The sequence below is a fragment of the Saccoglossus kowalevskii genome, chromosome 3, assembly GCF_978046115.1.
Source record: "Saccoglossus kowalevskii chromosome 3, keSacKowa6.1, whole genome shotgun sequence".
NCBI lineage: Eukaryota > Metazoa > Hemichordata > Enteropneusta > Harrimaniidae > Saccoglossus > Saccoglossus kowalevskii.
The window spans coordinates 12,216,235-12,230,153 of record NC_140643.1 but is presented as its reverse complement, the minus strand read 5'-3'; the positions used below and the strand labels follow the sequence as shown (position 1 = coordinate 12,230,153).

Below are 13,919 nucleotides of genomic sequence, written 5' to 3'. Positions count from 1 at the left end.
GTTATCCAAATAGAATTTTAGGGTCAATGAAACAGAAATCAAGTTATCCAAATAGAATTTTAGGGTCAATGAAACAGAAATCAAGTTATCCAAATAGAATTTTAGGGTCAATGAAACAGAAATCAAGTTATCCAAATAGAATTTTAGGGTCAATGAAACAGAAATCAAGTTATCCAAATAGAATTTTAGGGTCAATGAAACAGAAATCAAGTTATCCAAATAGAATTTTAGGGTCAATGAAACAGAAATCAAGTTATCCAAATAGAATTTTAGGGTCAATGAAATAGAAATCAAGTTATCCAAATAGAATTTTAGGGTCAATGAAACAGAAATCAAGTTATCCAAATAGAATTTTAGGGTCAATGAAACAGAAATCAAGTTATCCAAATAGAATTTTAGGGTCAATGAAGCAGAAATCAAGTTATCCAAATAGAATTTTAGGGTCAATGAAACAGAAATCACGTCATCAGAGTTGAGGGTCCATTAAAAAAATCTATTCATGACATGAAACTCAGGAAGTTATAGGGATCCATGAAAACAGTAACCAAGGCTTACATACTTATTTCATTAAATCTGTCATCAGCCATAAGTACAAATCCACACTGCTTTATGAGTTGACCAAAAACAGAAGTGTCTTCTATGAATTTATCATCTGATTTCCCATGGCGCTGCTTTCCAATCTTACTCTTTTTCACTGAAAAAAAAAATTGACATATAATTACAATCTTGCCATAGAGGTTTATTTGTGCATTGTAAACTTGGCTAAACTGGACTTATATGACAATGTAACATTCAATCATAACTTGAATATTCATTGTTGATTCTCATGATGTGCAATTGAATGAAAATAACCATCAGTTTAGTACAGAAGAAGACGTCATATGCAAATTAATACAAATAACAAACTTAACAATTTGCTCTATTTGAAGTGCACACAAGATTATGTGAATGACAAGTTTAAAAAGTTGGCATCAGGGGTTGAAAAAAGTTGCCTGCCAATTGGAGAGACTAGAGAATAAAAGTGCCTGTCCCAAACAATGAGGTACCTGTCCCTGATTTGAGACTTTTTTAATAATTAATTGTATTTTACCTTAAATTGATCTATTTTCAATGTTGCAGGCCACCACATGAGGAAATCTTATGCGATAAATGGTAGAATATTTGTAGACCATGCTTGTGTTTTCAGTTTTATTAAATAGTATTTAAATACGGTTTATATTGAGCCATGGTACTATGATAGTGCATAGCAAGGTATCGTCCACATGGTCACACAATCGTACACTAGGTTCTTTGAAAAAAACTTAAGAATTTTAGGACATTGATATCAGCAGAGTTCACCCGTGTTCCGAGTTCACCTGTGTTCCGAGTTCACCTGTGTGTTCCGAGTTCACCTGTGTGTTCAGAGTTCACCTGTGTGTTCAGAGTTCACCTGTGTGTTCAGAGTTTACCTGTGTGTTCAGAGTTTACCTGTGTGTTCAGAGTTCACCTGTGTGTTCAGAGTTCACCTGTGTTCCAAGTTCACCTGTGTTCCAAGTTCACCTGTGTGTTCCGAGTTTACCTGTGTGTTCCGAGTTTACATGTGTTCAGAGTTTACCTTGTGTTCAGAGTTTACCTGTGTTCAGAGTTTACCTGTGTGTTCAGAGTTTACCTGTGTTCAAAGTTTACCTGTGTTCAGAGTTTACATGTGTTCAGAGTTTACCTTGTGTTCAGAGTTTACCTTGTGTTCAGAGTTTACCTGTGTTCAAAGTTTACATGTGTTCAAAGTTTACCTGTGTTCAGAGTTTACATGTGTTCAGAGTTTACCTTGTGTTCAGAGTTTACCTGTGTTCCAAGTTCACCTGTGTTCAGAGTTTACCTGTGTTCAGAGTTTACATGTGTTCAGAGTTTACCTTGTGTTCAGAGTTTACCTGTGTTCCAAGTTCACCTGTGTGTTCCGAGTTTACCTGTGTGTTCCGAGCTTACCTGTGTGTTCAGAGTTTACCTTGTGTTCAAAGTTTACCTGTGTTCAGAGTTTACATGTGTTCAGAGTTTACCTTGTGTTCAGAGTTTACCTGTGTTCCAAGTTCACCTGTGTTCCAAGTTCACCTGTGTGTTCCGAGTTTACCTGTGTGTTCCGAGCTTACCTGTGTGTTCTGAGTTTACCTGTGTTCAGAGTTTACCTGTGTTCCAAGTTTACCTGTGTTCCAAGTTCACCTGTGTGTTTAGAGTTTACCTGTGTGTTCAGAGTTTACCTGTGTTCCAAGTTCACCTGTGTGTTCCGAGTTTACCTGTGTGTTCCGAGTTTACCTGTGTGTTCCGAGTTTACATGTGTTCAGAGTTTACCTGTGTTCAGAGTTTACCGGTGTGTTCAGAGTTTACCTGTGTTCAAAGTTTACCTGTGTTCAGAGTTTACATGTGTTCAGAGTTTACCTTGTGTTCAGAGTTTACCTGTGTTCAGAGTTTACCTGTGTTCAGAGTTTACATGTGTTCAGAGTTTACCTTGTGTTCAGAGTTTACCTGTGTTCCAAGTTCACCTGTGTTCCAAGTTCACCTGTGTTCAAAGTTTACCTGTGTTCAGAGTTTACCTTGTGTTCAGAGTTTACCTGTGTTCCAAGTTTACCTGTGTTCAGAGTTTACCTTGTGTTCAGAGTTTACCTGTGTTCCAAGTTCACCTGTGTGTTCCGAGTTTACCTGTGTGTTCCGAGCTTACCTGTGTGTTCAGAGTTTACCTGTGTTCAAAGTTTACTTGTGTTCAGAGTTTACATGTGTTCAGAGTTTACCTTGTGTTCAGAGTTTACCTGTGTTCCAAGTTCACCTGTGTTCCAAGTTCACCTGTGTGTTCCGAGTTTACCTGTGTGTTCCGAGCTTACCTGTGTGTTCTGAGTTTACCTGTGTTCAGAGTTTACCTGTGTTCCAAGTTTACCTGTGTTCCAAGTTTACCTGTGTTCCAAGTTCACCTGTGTGTTTAGAGTTTACCTGTGTGTTCAGAGTTCACCAGTGTGTTCAGAGTTTACCTGTGTGTTCCGAGCTTACCTGTGTGTTCTGAGTTTACCTGTGTTCAGAGTTTACCTTGTGTTCAGAGTTTACCTGTGTTCAAAGTTTAGCTGTGTTCTGAGTTCACCTGTGTTCAGAGTTTAGCTGTGTTCAGAGTTTACCTGTGTGAGTTTACCTGTGTGTTCAGCGTTTACCTGTGTTCAGACTTTACCTGTGTGTTCAGAGTTTAACTGTGTTCATATTTCACCTGTGTGTTCAGAGTTTACCTGTGTGTTCAGAGTTCGTCTGTGTGTTCAGAGTTTACCTGTGTGTTCAGAGTTCACCAGTGTGTTCAGAGTTTACCTGTGTGTTCCGAGCTTACCTGTGTGTTCAGAGTTTACCTTGTGTTCAGAGTTTACCTTGTGTTCAGAGTTTACCTGTGTTCAGAGTTTAACTGTGTTCAGAGTTTACCTGTGTTCAGAGTTTACCTGTGTTCAGAGTTTACCTGTGTTCAGAGTTTACCCGTATGTTTAGAGTTTACCTGTGTGAGTTTACCTGTGTGTTCAGAGTTTACCTGTGTGTTCAGAGTTTACCTGTGTGTTCAGAGTTTAACTGTGTTCAGAGTTCACCTGTGTGTTCAGAGTTCACCTGTGTGTTCAGAGTTCACCTGTGTGTTCAGAGTTTACCTGTGTGTTCAGAGTTTAACTGTGTGTTCATAGTTCACCTGTGTTCATAGTTCACCTGTGTGTTCGGAGTTCACCTGTGTGTTCAGAGTTCACCTGTGTGTTCTGAGTTCACCCTTGTGTTCAGAGTTTACCCGTGTGTTCAGAGTTTATATGTGTGTTCAGAGTTCACCGGTGTGTTCAGAGTTTACTCGTGTGTCCAGAGTTTACCTGTGTGTTCAGAGTTCACCTGTGTGTTCAGAGTTCACCTGTGTGTTCAGAGTTCACCCTTGTGTTCAGAGTTTACATGTGTGTTCTAATGATCTGATGTATTTCAAAGTGGCATTGGTTTAACATTCACAAATGTTGTATGAATATTCAACTGATCTCCAATAAATCAGTAATTTCAAGGTCATATCATTACTTGACTTATGACATTGAACGTGCGAGTATTGCCAAAATATGATTTACATCTCATATCAGTAACCGCTGCCAACATGTACAATTGAATGACATGAATTTTGAAGAGCTACTCAACAAACATTGTTGCTGCGAAATCTCAACCAATAGCATCCTCAGTTGTGGTCGCTTAAGTTTGAAAAATAAGACCATGTTGAATTTTTCATTTTTTGTAATGTCCGAAAAATGACGCCAAAATATTTAAATAACAAATATTAAATAAAATCTGCCGAAAAATTGTCGATTTCTTGGTCCCATTTTATTTTTTTTAAAAACCCAAACTCCAAAATCTGGTACTAGTACTAGTATGTACAAATTTTGGGTGTATTGTTTTCTGGTGACAATATCAATCAAAACAATGAACTATTTAATTATATAACACAAGTGACTACGGGAGAAAAAAAATCACTTTTCTAGAAGCCATGGATCGATAAGTTATTTGCAAGATCTCCTCCCCGGCAGGTTCTATATGGCCATGCCTTTTCTTGTTAAGTCTAAGTTAAGTCTGACACCAGCTCATTTATCTAGGCTTATGAAGAACTTGAGGGTAAACCTGTTAATGATTTAAAATTTGTAAAAGCAGCATTGTATTTTAATAACAGTAGAAATAGAAGAAAACCATGTAAATAATGCAGATTGCTGACATGTAAAGGGTGGAATGAACATGTAAATAAAGTACAATATAAATGTGATTAATGCCTGTTTATGTTTATTGTGTAATAGTTCGTGCAAAAAACTATTTTAGAAAAATAAAGTACAGTAGCGACAGGGACCCCACATATTTTTAAGGGATCCACACATTTTATAAGGGGTGGGTCCCAGGGACTCCACATTATCGAACACTAATGAAATCCCTGATTACATTGAGTGAAATGATTATTGATGCTAACAATACAAGCTCCTACACTTATGGTGACTTAATCTAAGACTCATTGACAGTTTTTGACCATGAAACATTTGCAAAATCCAGGATTGACCTGAACCCTAAAACAGCTTTTCAGCCTCTCTGGCCATAGTTACATGATACAATAATCATGCAGCTTTGAACTACTTCATTTGACCAATAATTAAAGACTCTGTATTCTTATACACTTGTTCACAGGGACAGGCAACTTCTTCACTTACCTGTCCCAGTCCCTGAGTCCCTGCACATAAATAGTTCAGTAAAACATTGGAGTGTGATTCAACTCTTTGTACATTCATTCATAAGCTGAAATTCAGATTTGATATTGTCATATAGTATTTCATGAAAATCCTTCTAAATCTTTCCATAAAAATGCACTACTATTAGAGATATGCTTCTAATATTAAGCAAATACAATACTTTCCTGTATTTTTATGAGTGCTCCACCCAACTACAACCACAAAGAAAAAGAGAAAAACGGTTAAAAAAATTAAAAAAAATAGATGATCTAACCAGTTGTTGTGGCGTCCTGTTCTGTATCAGTTGATGCCCGTCTTCTCTTGCTTCTTGATTTAACCATTATCAGATGTCTACAATACAATATTATGAGGTTATTACGAGGATACCTCAAAGTATGCACAAAGACAGTACAGCTGAGTATCGACCGACACATAATGGAGGTCGATGCAAAGATGTACTGTCTGAGTACATATCTTTTCCTACCTTCCAAGGATACATCATGGGAATGCCGAAATCTAAAATGTTTAGAACTGAATCAGGGAACTTCTTTGTGTGGAGTTCGGTCAAACTCCGGTGGCAGCCATGTTTGTTTTTATTATTAGAGGACGCTTACGCGCATAATCATTCCATAGTTGGAATTTGCATTTCCTAATGTTGGAGGATGAAAATACCCCGTAAAATATCGCAAAATTACGACAAGCTGTAACTTATGTCATTACAGTGACAGATGTATAATAATATACGTTATTAGTGTAGTGAAAAATAGAAAAAAAATAGTATCACAGTGTTTCAATGTGATATACTTCAATCATGGAACTATAAACCCCAGGAAGAACAACCACTTCGTTTCCTTTGAACTATGATAGTTGCCGCGATGTCGAATGTTTATTTTGACTGTTTATTTTGTCGCATTAAAAAATAAGCCGATTTACGCAAATGAACGTTTATCTCCGACTGTCGGTCATTTTCGGAGTCAATCGGACGACTCCGGGAGATCACGTGACCGAGTTGTTCCGGTTATAGCATAAAAAAACAATGGCGCCAAGACAAAAACACTGATAAATGATCGACATTCAACGGAAAAAAAAAACACATTGCCACTTCTGGCGATCGAAGGGAAACACGGAATTAGTCGGGATATCTCAACAACAAACAGCTCACCAAAGCCCATGTTTCGCAAACTTTCGCAACCTTATTTTTTCGAGGGTTGAAAAAAACAAGAAGTAATCTAAAAACGACATTAAAAATTATGAAAACTCGCTAAAACTCCGACCCGTTGCATGATTTCCGGTACACTGAAGGTCACCCTGCAGACCGACTTGTTTGCGCATGCGTAGTGAACGAAATATTTTACTGCGCAGATATGAAATTTTTTTTTCAAGTTTTCCGTTTCCAGCAAAGCGGTTGAAACGGGCGTATCGGCGGCAACTAACATGGAGTATGACTAATGTCGTGGAAACAAAAGCGAAAGCACTGTAAGATAAACTAAGACAAAGGTTTTTTTAATCCTCTTAGTTTCGTTGTTCTTCCTGGGGTTTATAGTTCCATGCTTCAATGCACTAATTATACACTGGATGTTAATTTCAAAAATTTTATAAAATCCGGTAAATTAGATTTATGTGACATTACAACAGAAATCATCGTCATCATTTGTGTGTTTAAAATGTTGTAAATATGTTCAAAATATCAAAACATAAAATCCTGTGAACATTACCCTTTTACATATAACATTTACCTCCATGTCCCCTTTTACCTCCATGCATATACTAATGATATAATGATAAAATGGCCGCCATCCTAGCAGCAGTGTGTTTACATCATCTCTGCTAAGAGTTACATAAGAGTTGGTCAGAAGGAAAACACATTCGATATACAGCCTTGACTGTCTTCATGAATACAACCTGCATGTAATAACAGCAAAATGGATACTCAATCAGCTGAGGAAACGCCAAAAAGAATACCAAAACCTTTACGCCTTCCAAACTACAAGTATGATGATGACTTTGATACAATGGATACAGTGAGTGGCAATAGTCTATCTGCAGAAACAGCTGAAAATGTGAGTACAATCAACAGGAAACGTAACATACCAATGAAAGAAATTACTACATTTGAAACTCTTTATACTGATTATAAACAAGTTGGAGGAATTCATACCCCTTGTGATGTAAAGTTCAGATGTATAGTTGACAAGATTCAAGTCTGGGTTGATGTGTGTAAACAATGGTATGATAAAACCTATGAAGATAAACACAATGTTGAAGTTCAATGGGAAGATTCTAATAACAAATTTGAGATAACAAGAATGCTTCACTATAGAATGAACTCTTACAAGATAAAAGAAAACTCTGTTTTGCAGATAACATTCTATTGTAATGGTGGTGTACTAGTTCAATCAGTTAATTTTCAGTCATGGGCTGTGAATGACTTTGCAGTCTTAAAACACAAGGTCACTGTTACAGCAAACAAGAAGGTGTTAAAACAAACAAAGGATGTACTGATTTCTTCAACTGAGTCTACCACAGGAAGTAAAATGGATGTCAATTCACAAAACAGTGATCAAGAAATGGAACTCTGTAACTGTAATGACAAAGAAAGTTTTGAAGATAAGCTGATTAATAAAATTCAATCAACACCAGCAAGTCCACCATTAAGTATAACTAAAGTTTTTCAGGGTCACTACAGATCTCTGGATAACAGACATAATCAACTAGAGGGTAAGCTAAACAATGTCAGTTTAGCAGTTGATATACTGGAGGAAAAGTATATATCACTTAGTGACAGTATAGATGATGAAAGAATCAAAGTGAATAATTCTATGACTGAAGAGAGGAAGGAGGATTTAGCTACCATTGAGGGAAAACTTAAATCTGTTAATATTAGGATGAACATAGAGGAAAAAAGAGTTGCAGAATTAACAAGCTCATTAAATAAACTTGCCACAAAATATGATGAAATAGAATCAAGATTGAAAGATCATGTACAGCATAGTGAAAACAAGCATGTTAAAGAGATGCAGAAAATAAAAGAATACATGATGGAGTACATTAAGGAAGAATGTAGTAAAAAGATGGAGACAATGAATGGATATTGGATGGCAAACAGTGAGAAGGAACAAGCTAATGAAATTAAGGAAATGAAAGAATACATGGAATATAACGAAATTAACCATACTAAACAGATTAAAGAAATGATAGATGCTAACTCTCTACTGATGAAAGAGAACATTGACTTGACAGCAAACAATAAAATGCTGGCTAGTCAAGTTAAGAAATTAGAAGAGAAGTATGATAACTTGGAAACAATAGTACAAGGAATGGATACTGGCTTTCAACCTGTTAAGAAGACTTCTACAGCAAGTCAATGTGATCCACATAAGCCAAGTGTAAAGATTCAAGTTGGTGAAAAACATAATACACATACTACAGAATCAGCTACCAGAGATTTGGACACCAAAGGAAGAAGAAATGTTAAAAATGACAAACAAATAAAGCCAAGTAACAGTGGTAAAAAAGATGAATCTGCTAAACAGTCCAATAAAATAGTACTGATTGGCGACTCATTATTAAAACATAATAATGAAGAACAATTATCTAGAAATCGAGTGGAGAAAGTACGCTCATCAACCTTAGCTGATGCAACTAACCACATCAATGCAATGTCATTAAAAGATGTTGATAAAATAATACTCCATGTTGGTAGCAATGACATTGCTAACAATAGAAAAAGTGAGGATGTTGCTGAAGATATTATGAACTTGGCTCAACAAACTAAGTCTAACATGAAACCAGCCAATAAAGTCATCATATCAGGTATACTACCTAGAGGTAATACTGACATGAATAAGAAGATAAAAGAAGTTAACCTCAAAGTTAAGTCATATGTAGACAACCAAGATGGTATAGTGTTTGTTGACCACAAGAAACTATATGGTGCTAAGAAATATTACCATGTGGACAATGTACACCTCAATGATATTGGCACTAAAGTACTTGCATCTAATATAATAAATGCAATGAGAAATAAACCAAGAGCAGAAAACAGACTCTCAAGTGATAGACAACAAAGATATAATACAAAGAGACAAATAACTCAAAACTGTAGTACCGGTAGTACTAGCCACCATAACAACAACAAAAGACAAACAACCAGAAATACATCTGACAACAGCAATAAGGACAATAAAGAAATGGAAAGTACCACTACCAGTCCTAATACAAACAGCAACATAGCTGAAAACCATGGGTACACTCCAATGTACCACATGCCTACACCTGACTGGTATCAACATGGGATTCACTTGTCATCGCAACAACCACCACTACCTATGCCTATGATACCAAAGTATTTTCCTTCTGCACCATACTCGTATCCTCCTTGGGGATATAGTGGATAAGTAATGAACAGATTCAAGCAACAACTGAAAATTGCATCTTGGAATGTACACGGTTTGAAATCTTGTATTAATGATAATCTTTTTATTGATTTTGTTAGAAACCATGATATTATATGTTTATTAGAAACATGGTTAGACAGTAGTGTTAAGATTAGCATACCAGATAATTATTTGTATTTTAGATTAGACAGGCAGAAGAATAAAAATGCTAGGAAATCCTCTGGAGGTATAGTAATTCTATTTAAATCTACATTTAAGAAAGGTTTAAGTAAAATTACAAGCAAATGTAAGGAGTCCCTTTGGATTAAATTGCATAAAGAATTCTTTGGTTTAGATAAAGATTTATATTTATGTAGTGTATATATCCCACCATTGGGATCATCATATTATCTCAACAGTAATATTTCTGGTGAAGATATATTCGATATCATCACGGATGAAACTCTGCAATTTTCAAATTATGGAAATGTGTGCATTCTGGGCGACTTGAATTCCAGAACAGCAGGACAAAAAGATACTATGCAAGAAGAAAAAGATGCAGCTATACCATACATAGAACTCAATAATGACATTAGACAAACTATGGACAAGGTGAATAATAAATATGGCCAGTATTTATGTAGTCACTGTATAACAACAGATATGATAATTGGCAATGGTAGAATAGTAGGAGATTTATCTGGTAAAGTTACATGTTACCAGTACAATGGTGTAAGCCAGGTAGACTATTTTATTGTTCAAAAGATCTTCTTATCACAGATTAGATATTTTAGAGTTAACCAGTTAAACCACCTATCAGATCATTGTTCAATAACAGTTTCAATTAATGCCAATTATGTTACTAACAAGGACATTGACATCTCATTGTTTCCTTACAAAAAATATATCTGGAACAATTCTTCAAAATCAAGCTTCAGTTCGCAACTAAATTCTCAAGAAACTACTAGTAAAATTAAACATTTTCTGGGAACTAACTTTGAACACAAAGACAGTGATAGCTTGGTATTAGAGTTCAATGACATAATTCATTCTGCTGCAGACAAATCTATGAAATTTGTCAAAATTAAGAATTCTAATAAAAATACAAAAAGAAATACTAAGCATAAATGGTTTGACAGTGACTTGAAAACTATCCGAAAGAACCTGAAAAACATTTCAAAGAAAGTTGACAAATTTCCATTTGATGTAACACTGAGAATGGAAAGACAAAAACTGAACAAGCTTTATAGAAAGCAAATCAAATTCAAAAAATGTAAATTCAAACAAAAACTGTTGAACAATTTATTAAGTATGGAGAAATATAATCCGGCACATTTTTGGCAAACCATTAAACAAATTAAAGAATTTAACAACTGTGATGGTAAACAAAGTTCACCTTCAGTTTCCGCAGCAGAATGGATTAATCATTTCTCTTCCCTCTATAACGTAAAGTCTGGAACTTCTGACAAAGCTACTGAGTTAGAAGTACAGACAGCACTAGAGGAGAGCATCACTAAACTAAGTGGTAACCCTGATCTTGATAAAAAGATTACCATTAAAGAAATTAATGGTGCTATTCACAAACTAAAAACTGGAAAATCATCTGGTCCTGATGCTATAACCAACGAGATGTTCAAATACTCCACGCCATCACTTATACTTTGTATTAACAAACTTTTCAATCAAATCTTATCAAGTGGAAGATTTCCAACTGAGTGGAACACTAGTTATCTAGTACCACTGCATAAAGCTGGGGATATTACAGATGTTAACAACTATAGAGGAATTGCCTTATCAAATTCCATTTCAAAACTTTTTAATATTATTCTTAACAATAGGCTACAATTATATTTGGACAACCAAAACTATATTCAAAATGAGCAATTCGGTTTTCGAAAGAACCACCGTACAACTGACAGTATTTTCATATTAAAATCACTCATTAATAAATATACCAATAAGGGGAATAAAGCATATCTATATGCTTGTTTTGTTGACCTGCGAAAAGCTTTTGACAGTGTTTGGCGGGAAGGCATGTTGTTTAAATTACTGAAAGCAGGAGTCGGGGGTAAATTTTTCCACTTGATAAGATCAATGTACTCTACCACAAAACATGCAATCAAAACAACACATGGTTGCACTGATAGATTTCTATCATCAACTGGTGTAAAACAGGGGTGCAATCTAAGCCCACTCCTGTTTAACATTTTTATTAATGATCTTTCTAAAAATATTTATTCAAATCCTGTGAATCTGGAAGGTGTATCAATCAATTCATTACTCTTTGCTGATGATGTTGTGATACTCTCAGATACAAGTGCAGGAATGCAAAATAGTCTTGAAAAACTTGAACAGTACTGCAAAAAGTGGAAACTTCAAGTCAATATCAATAAGACAAAAATTATTATATTTAATAAATTAGGTAGGCTAATTGAAATGGATTTCTACCTAAATGATAACAAAATCCAAGTTGTTACATCATATAACTATCTTGGTATCATTTTTCAAAGTAATGGTAATTTTAAACTTGCCATTGTAAATCTGGTGATGAAAGCACAACGTGCATTAGGTATTCTTAGGCAAACTATCACTTTACATAACCAAACTCTTTCTATTAGTAATGCTTTACAGCTTTTTAAAAGTACAGTCTTACCGATCTTAATGTATGGCTCAGAAATTTGGGGGGCTTTTACCTTCAAGATTTACAAATCTAAACAGGATGATCAAATTGATACAAAAAGATTTGTTAATAATCTCTTTAATGACAGATCACAATTTGAGCAACTTCACATTAAGTTCTGTAAGAGTGTATTAGGAGTGCACAGACGTTCAAGTAATATTGCTTCTAGAGCTGAACTTGGAAGTTATCCTGTTATTACTGAAATATGTGCACAATTATTTAAATACAAGAAAAGAATTGAAAACAACACCAGCAATTGCAGTCACTTAGTACATTGTGCTTACATCTCAGAAACCAAAATCAAAGGTAATACATGGGCAACATTTGTAAATAAATTACAGGAGATAACTAAAACTGGTGATGCTGATGACAATACTCTGCTTAAGTCAAAATTAAAAGAAATCTATGTTGAAAAAGTTTGGCTACCAACAGTCCAGACAACCCAAAACAATAAATTACGTACATACACTCAGTTCAAACCTACATATAAATTTGAACCATATTTGAATCAAGTAAAAAATGCACAACATAGAACCAGCTTCACCAAATTTAGGATATCTGCACATACCCTACCAATTGAAAAACTTAGATATCAAGGGATACCTCCAGAGGAAAGAAAGTGCCAACTTTGTAACAATGGGGCTATTGGCAATGAAATCCATGCACTTTTAGACTGTAACCATACTGGAATAACAAATGCTCGTACTGAATTTCTGAATGTAGTTAGCATTTATAATGAAAGTATCCTTAAACTATCAAAACAACAAATGTTTACAAAAATTTTAAGTTCGAGAGATGGGTTCATTGCCAATAGTGCTAGCAAATTTATTGACCGCATACTATTTTACTATAAGTAATTTTACTTAGACTTTAGTTATTTATGTATTTTCTTTGTCTCGTGTGTGTACTTGTGTTTTATTATATTTAATGTCTTTTGACCACAGATAATGTAACAAAATATATTATTTAGTGTCAAATAAAATATACTATACTATACTATATTACCCCCCCCCCCCCCAATGTTAAATGGTACTTACCAAACAAGAGTCAACCTGGCAACCGATCACTGATTGAAACTAACGCTAACCGATCCTTCGGTCTATTGAGAACGTAACGGTTAAGTTCTCCACGACTATAATTATTACAACTGAATTGCTCCGTCTGAAGTTTACGGTGCACTGCCACAGACCCTCTATCATTGGCCGGATTAGCTGCAGTATGGCCGGATAAGTCAAGTTGCATTTCCGGTGCAACACTTCGAAAAATACATCGTGCGATCGCGACCAATATAAATATACTTTATAATTTTTCTCAATCAAATGGACGAAAGCATATGAATGAAATACTTGCATTACTCACCAATTTGTACAGCTTACAGTTCAAGGTGAATATTCATTCACGAGCTATGTTTACATCATGATCATGATGCATTTGTTTCTGGTATCCGCCATGTTGTCTTTCCCGCCATTCATACGTCACAGCGTTTCCAAAAAAAGTGCGAGCCCATAGTTTATATTTATCTAATTATTAATTGCACAGAACAATTTTATTCAGAAATAATACTATTTAACGTTACTATATAATATTTGCTTGTATTTTTTTGTAGGAAAAGTAAGTCACTCAGGTCAAAGTTCAACAGCTGGTTCT

General features: G+C 35.2%; 1 protein-coding gene across 1 annotated transcript in view; it reads right to left on the bottom strand.

Moving 5' to 3' along the window:
• The window catches only part of LOC102801474 (Fanconi anemia group D2 protein-like), a 69,617-nt gene extending 62,529 nt beyond the window's left edge, over positions 1–7,088 (bottom strand). The window contains exons 1-4 of the mRNA XM_085497559.1: positions 6,953–7,088; positions 5,491–5,567; positions 5,393–5,401; positions 560–694 (exon numbers count right to left, since the gene is read on the bottom strand). Coding sequence (XP_085353685.1) covers positions 560–694; positions 5,393–5,401; positions 5,491–5,557 — 211 coding nt within the window. The 5' untranslated portion in view covers positions 5,558–5,567; positions 6,953–7,088. The remainder of the gene's footprint in view (positions 1–559; positions 695–5,392; positions 5,402–5,490; positions 5,568–6,952) is intronic.
• Positions 7,089–13,919: the final 6,831 nt, after the last annotated feature.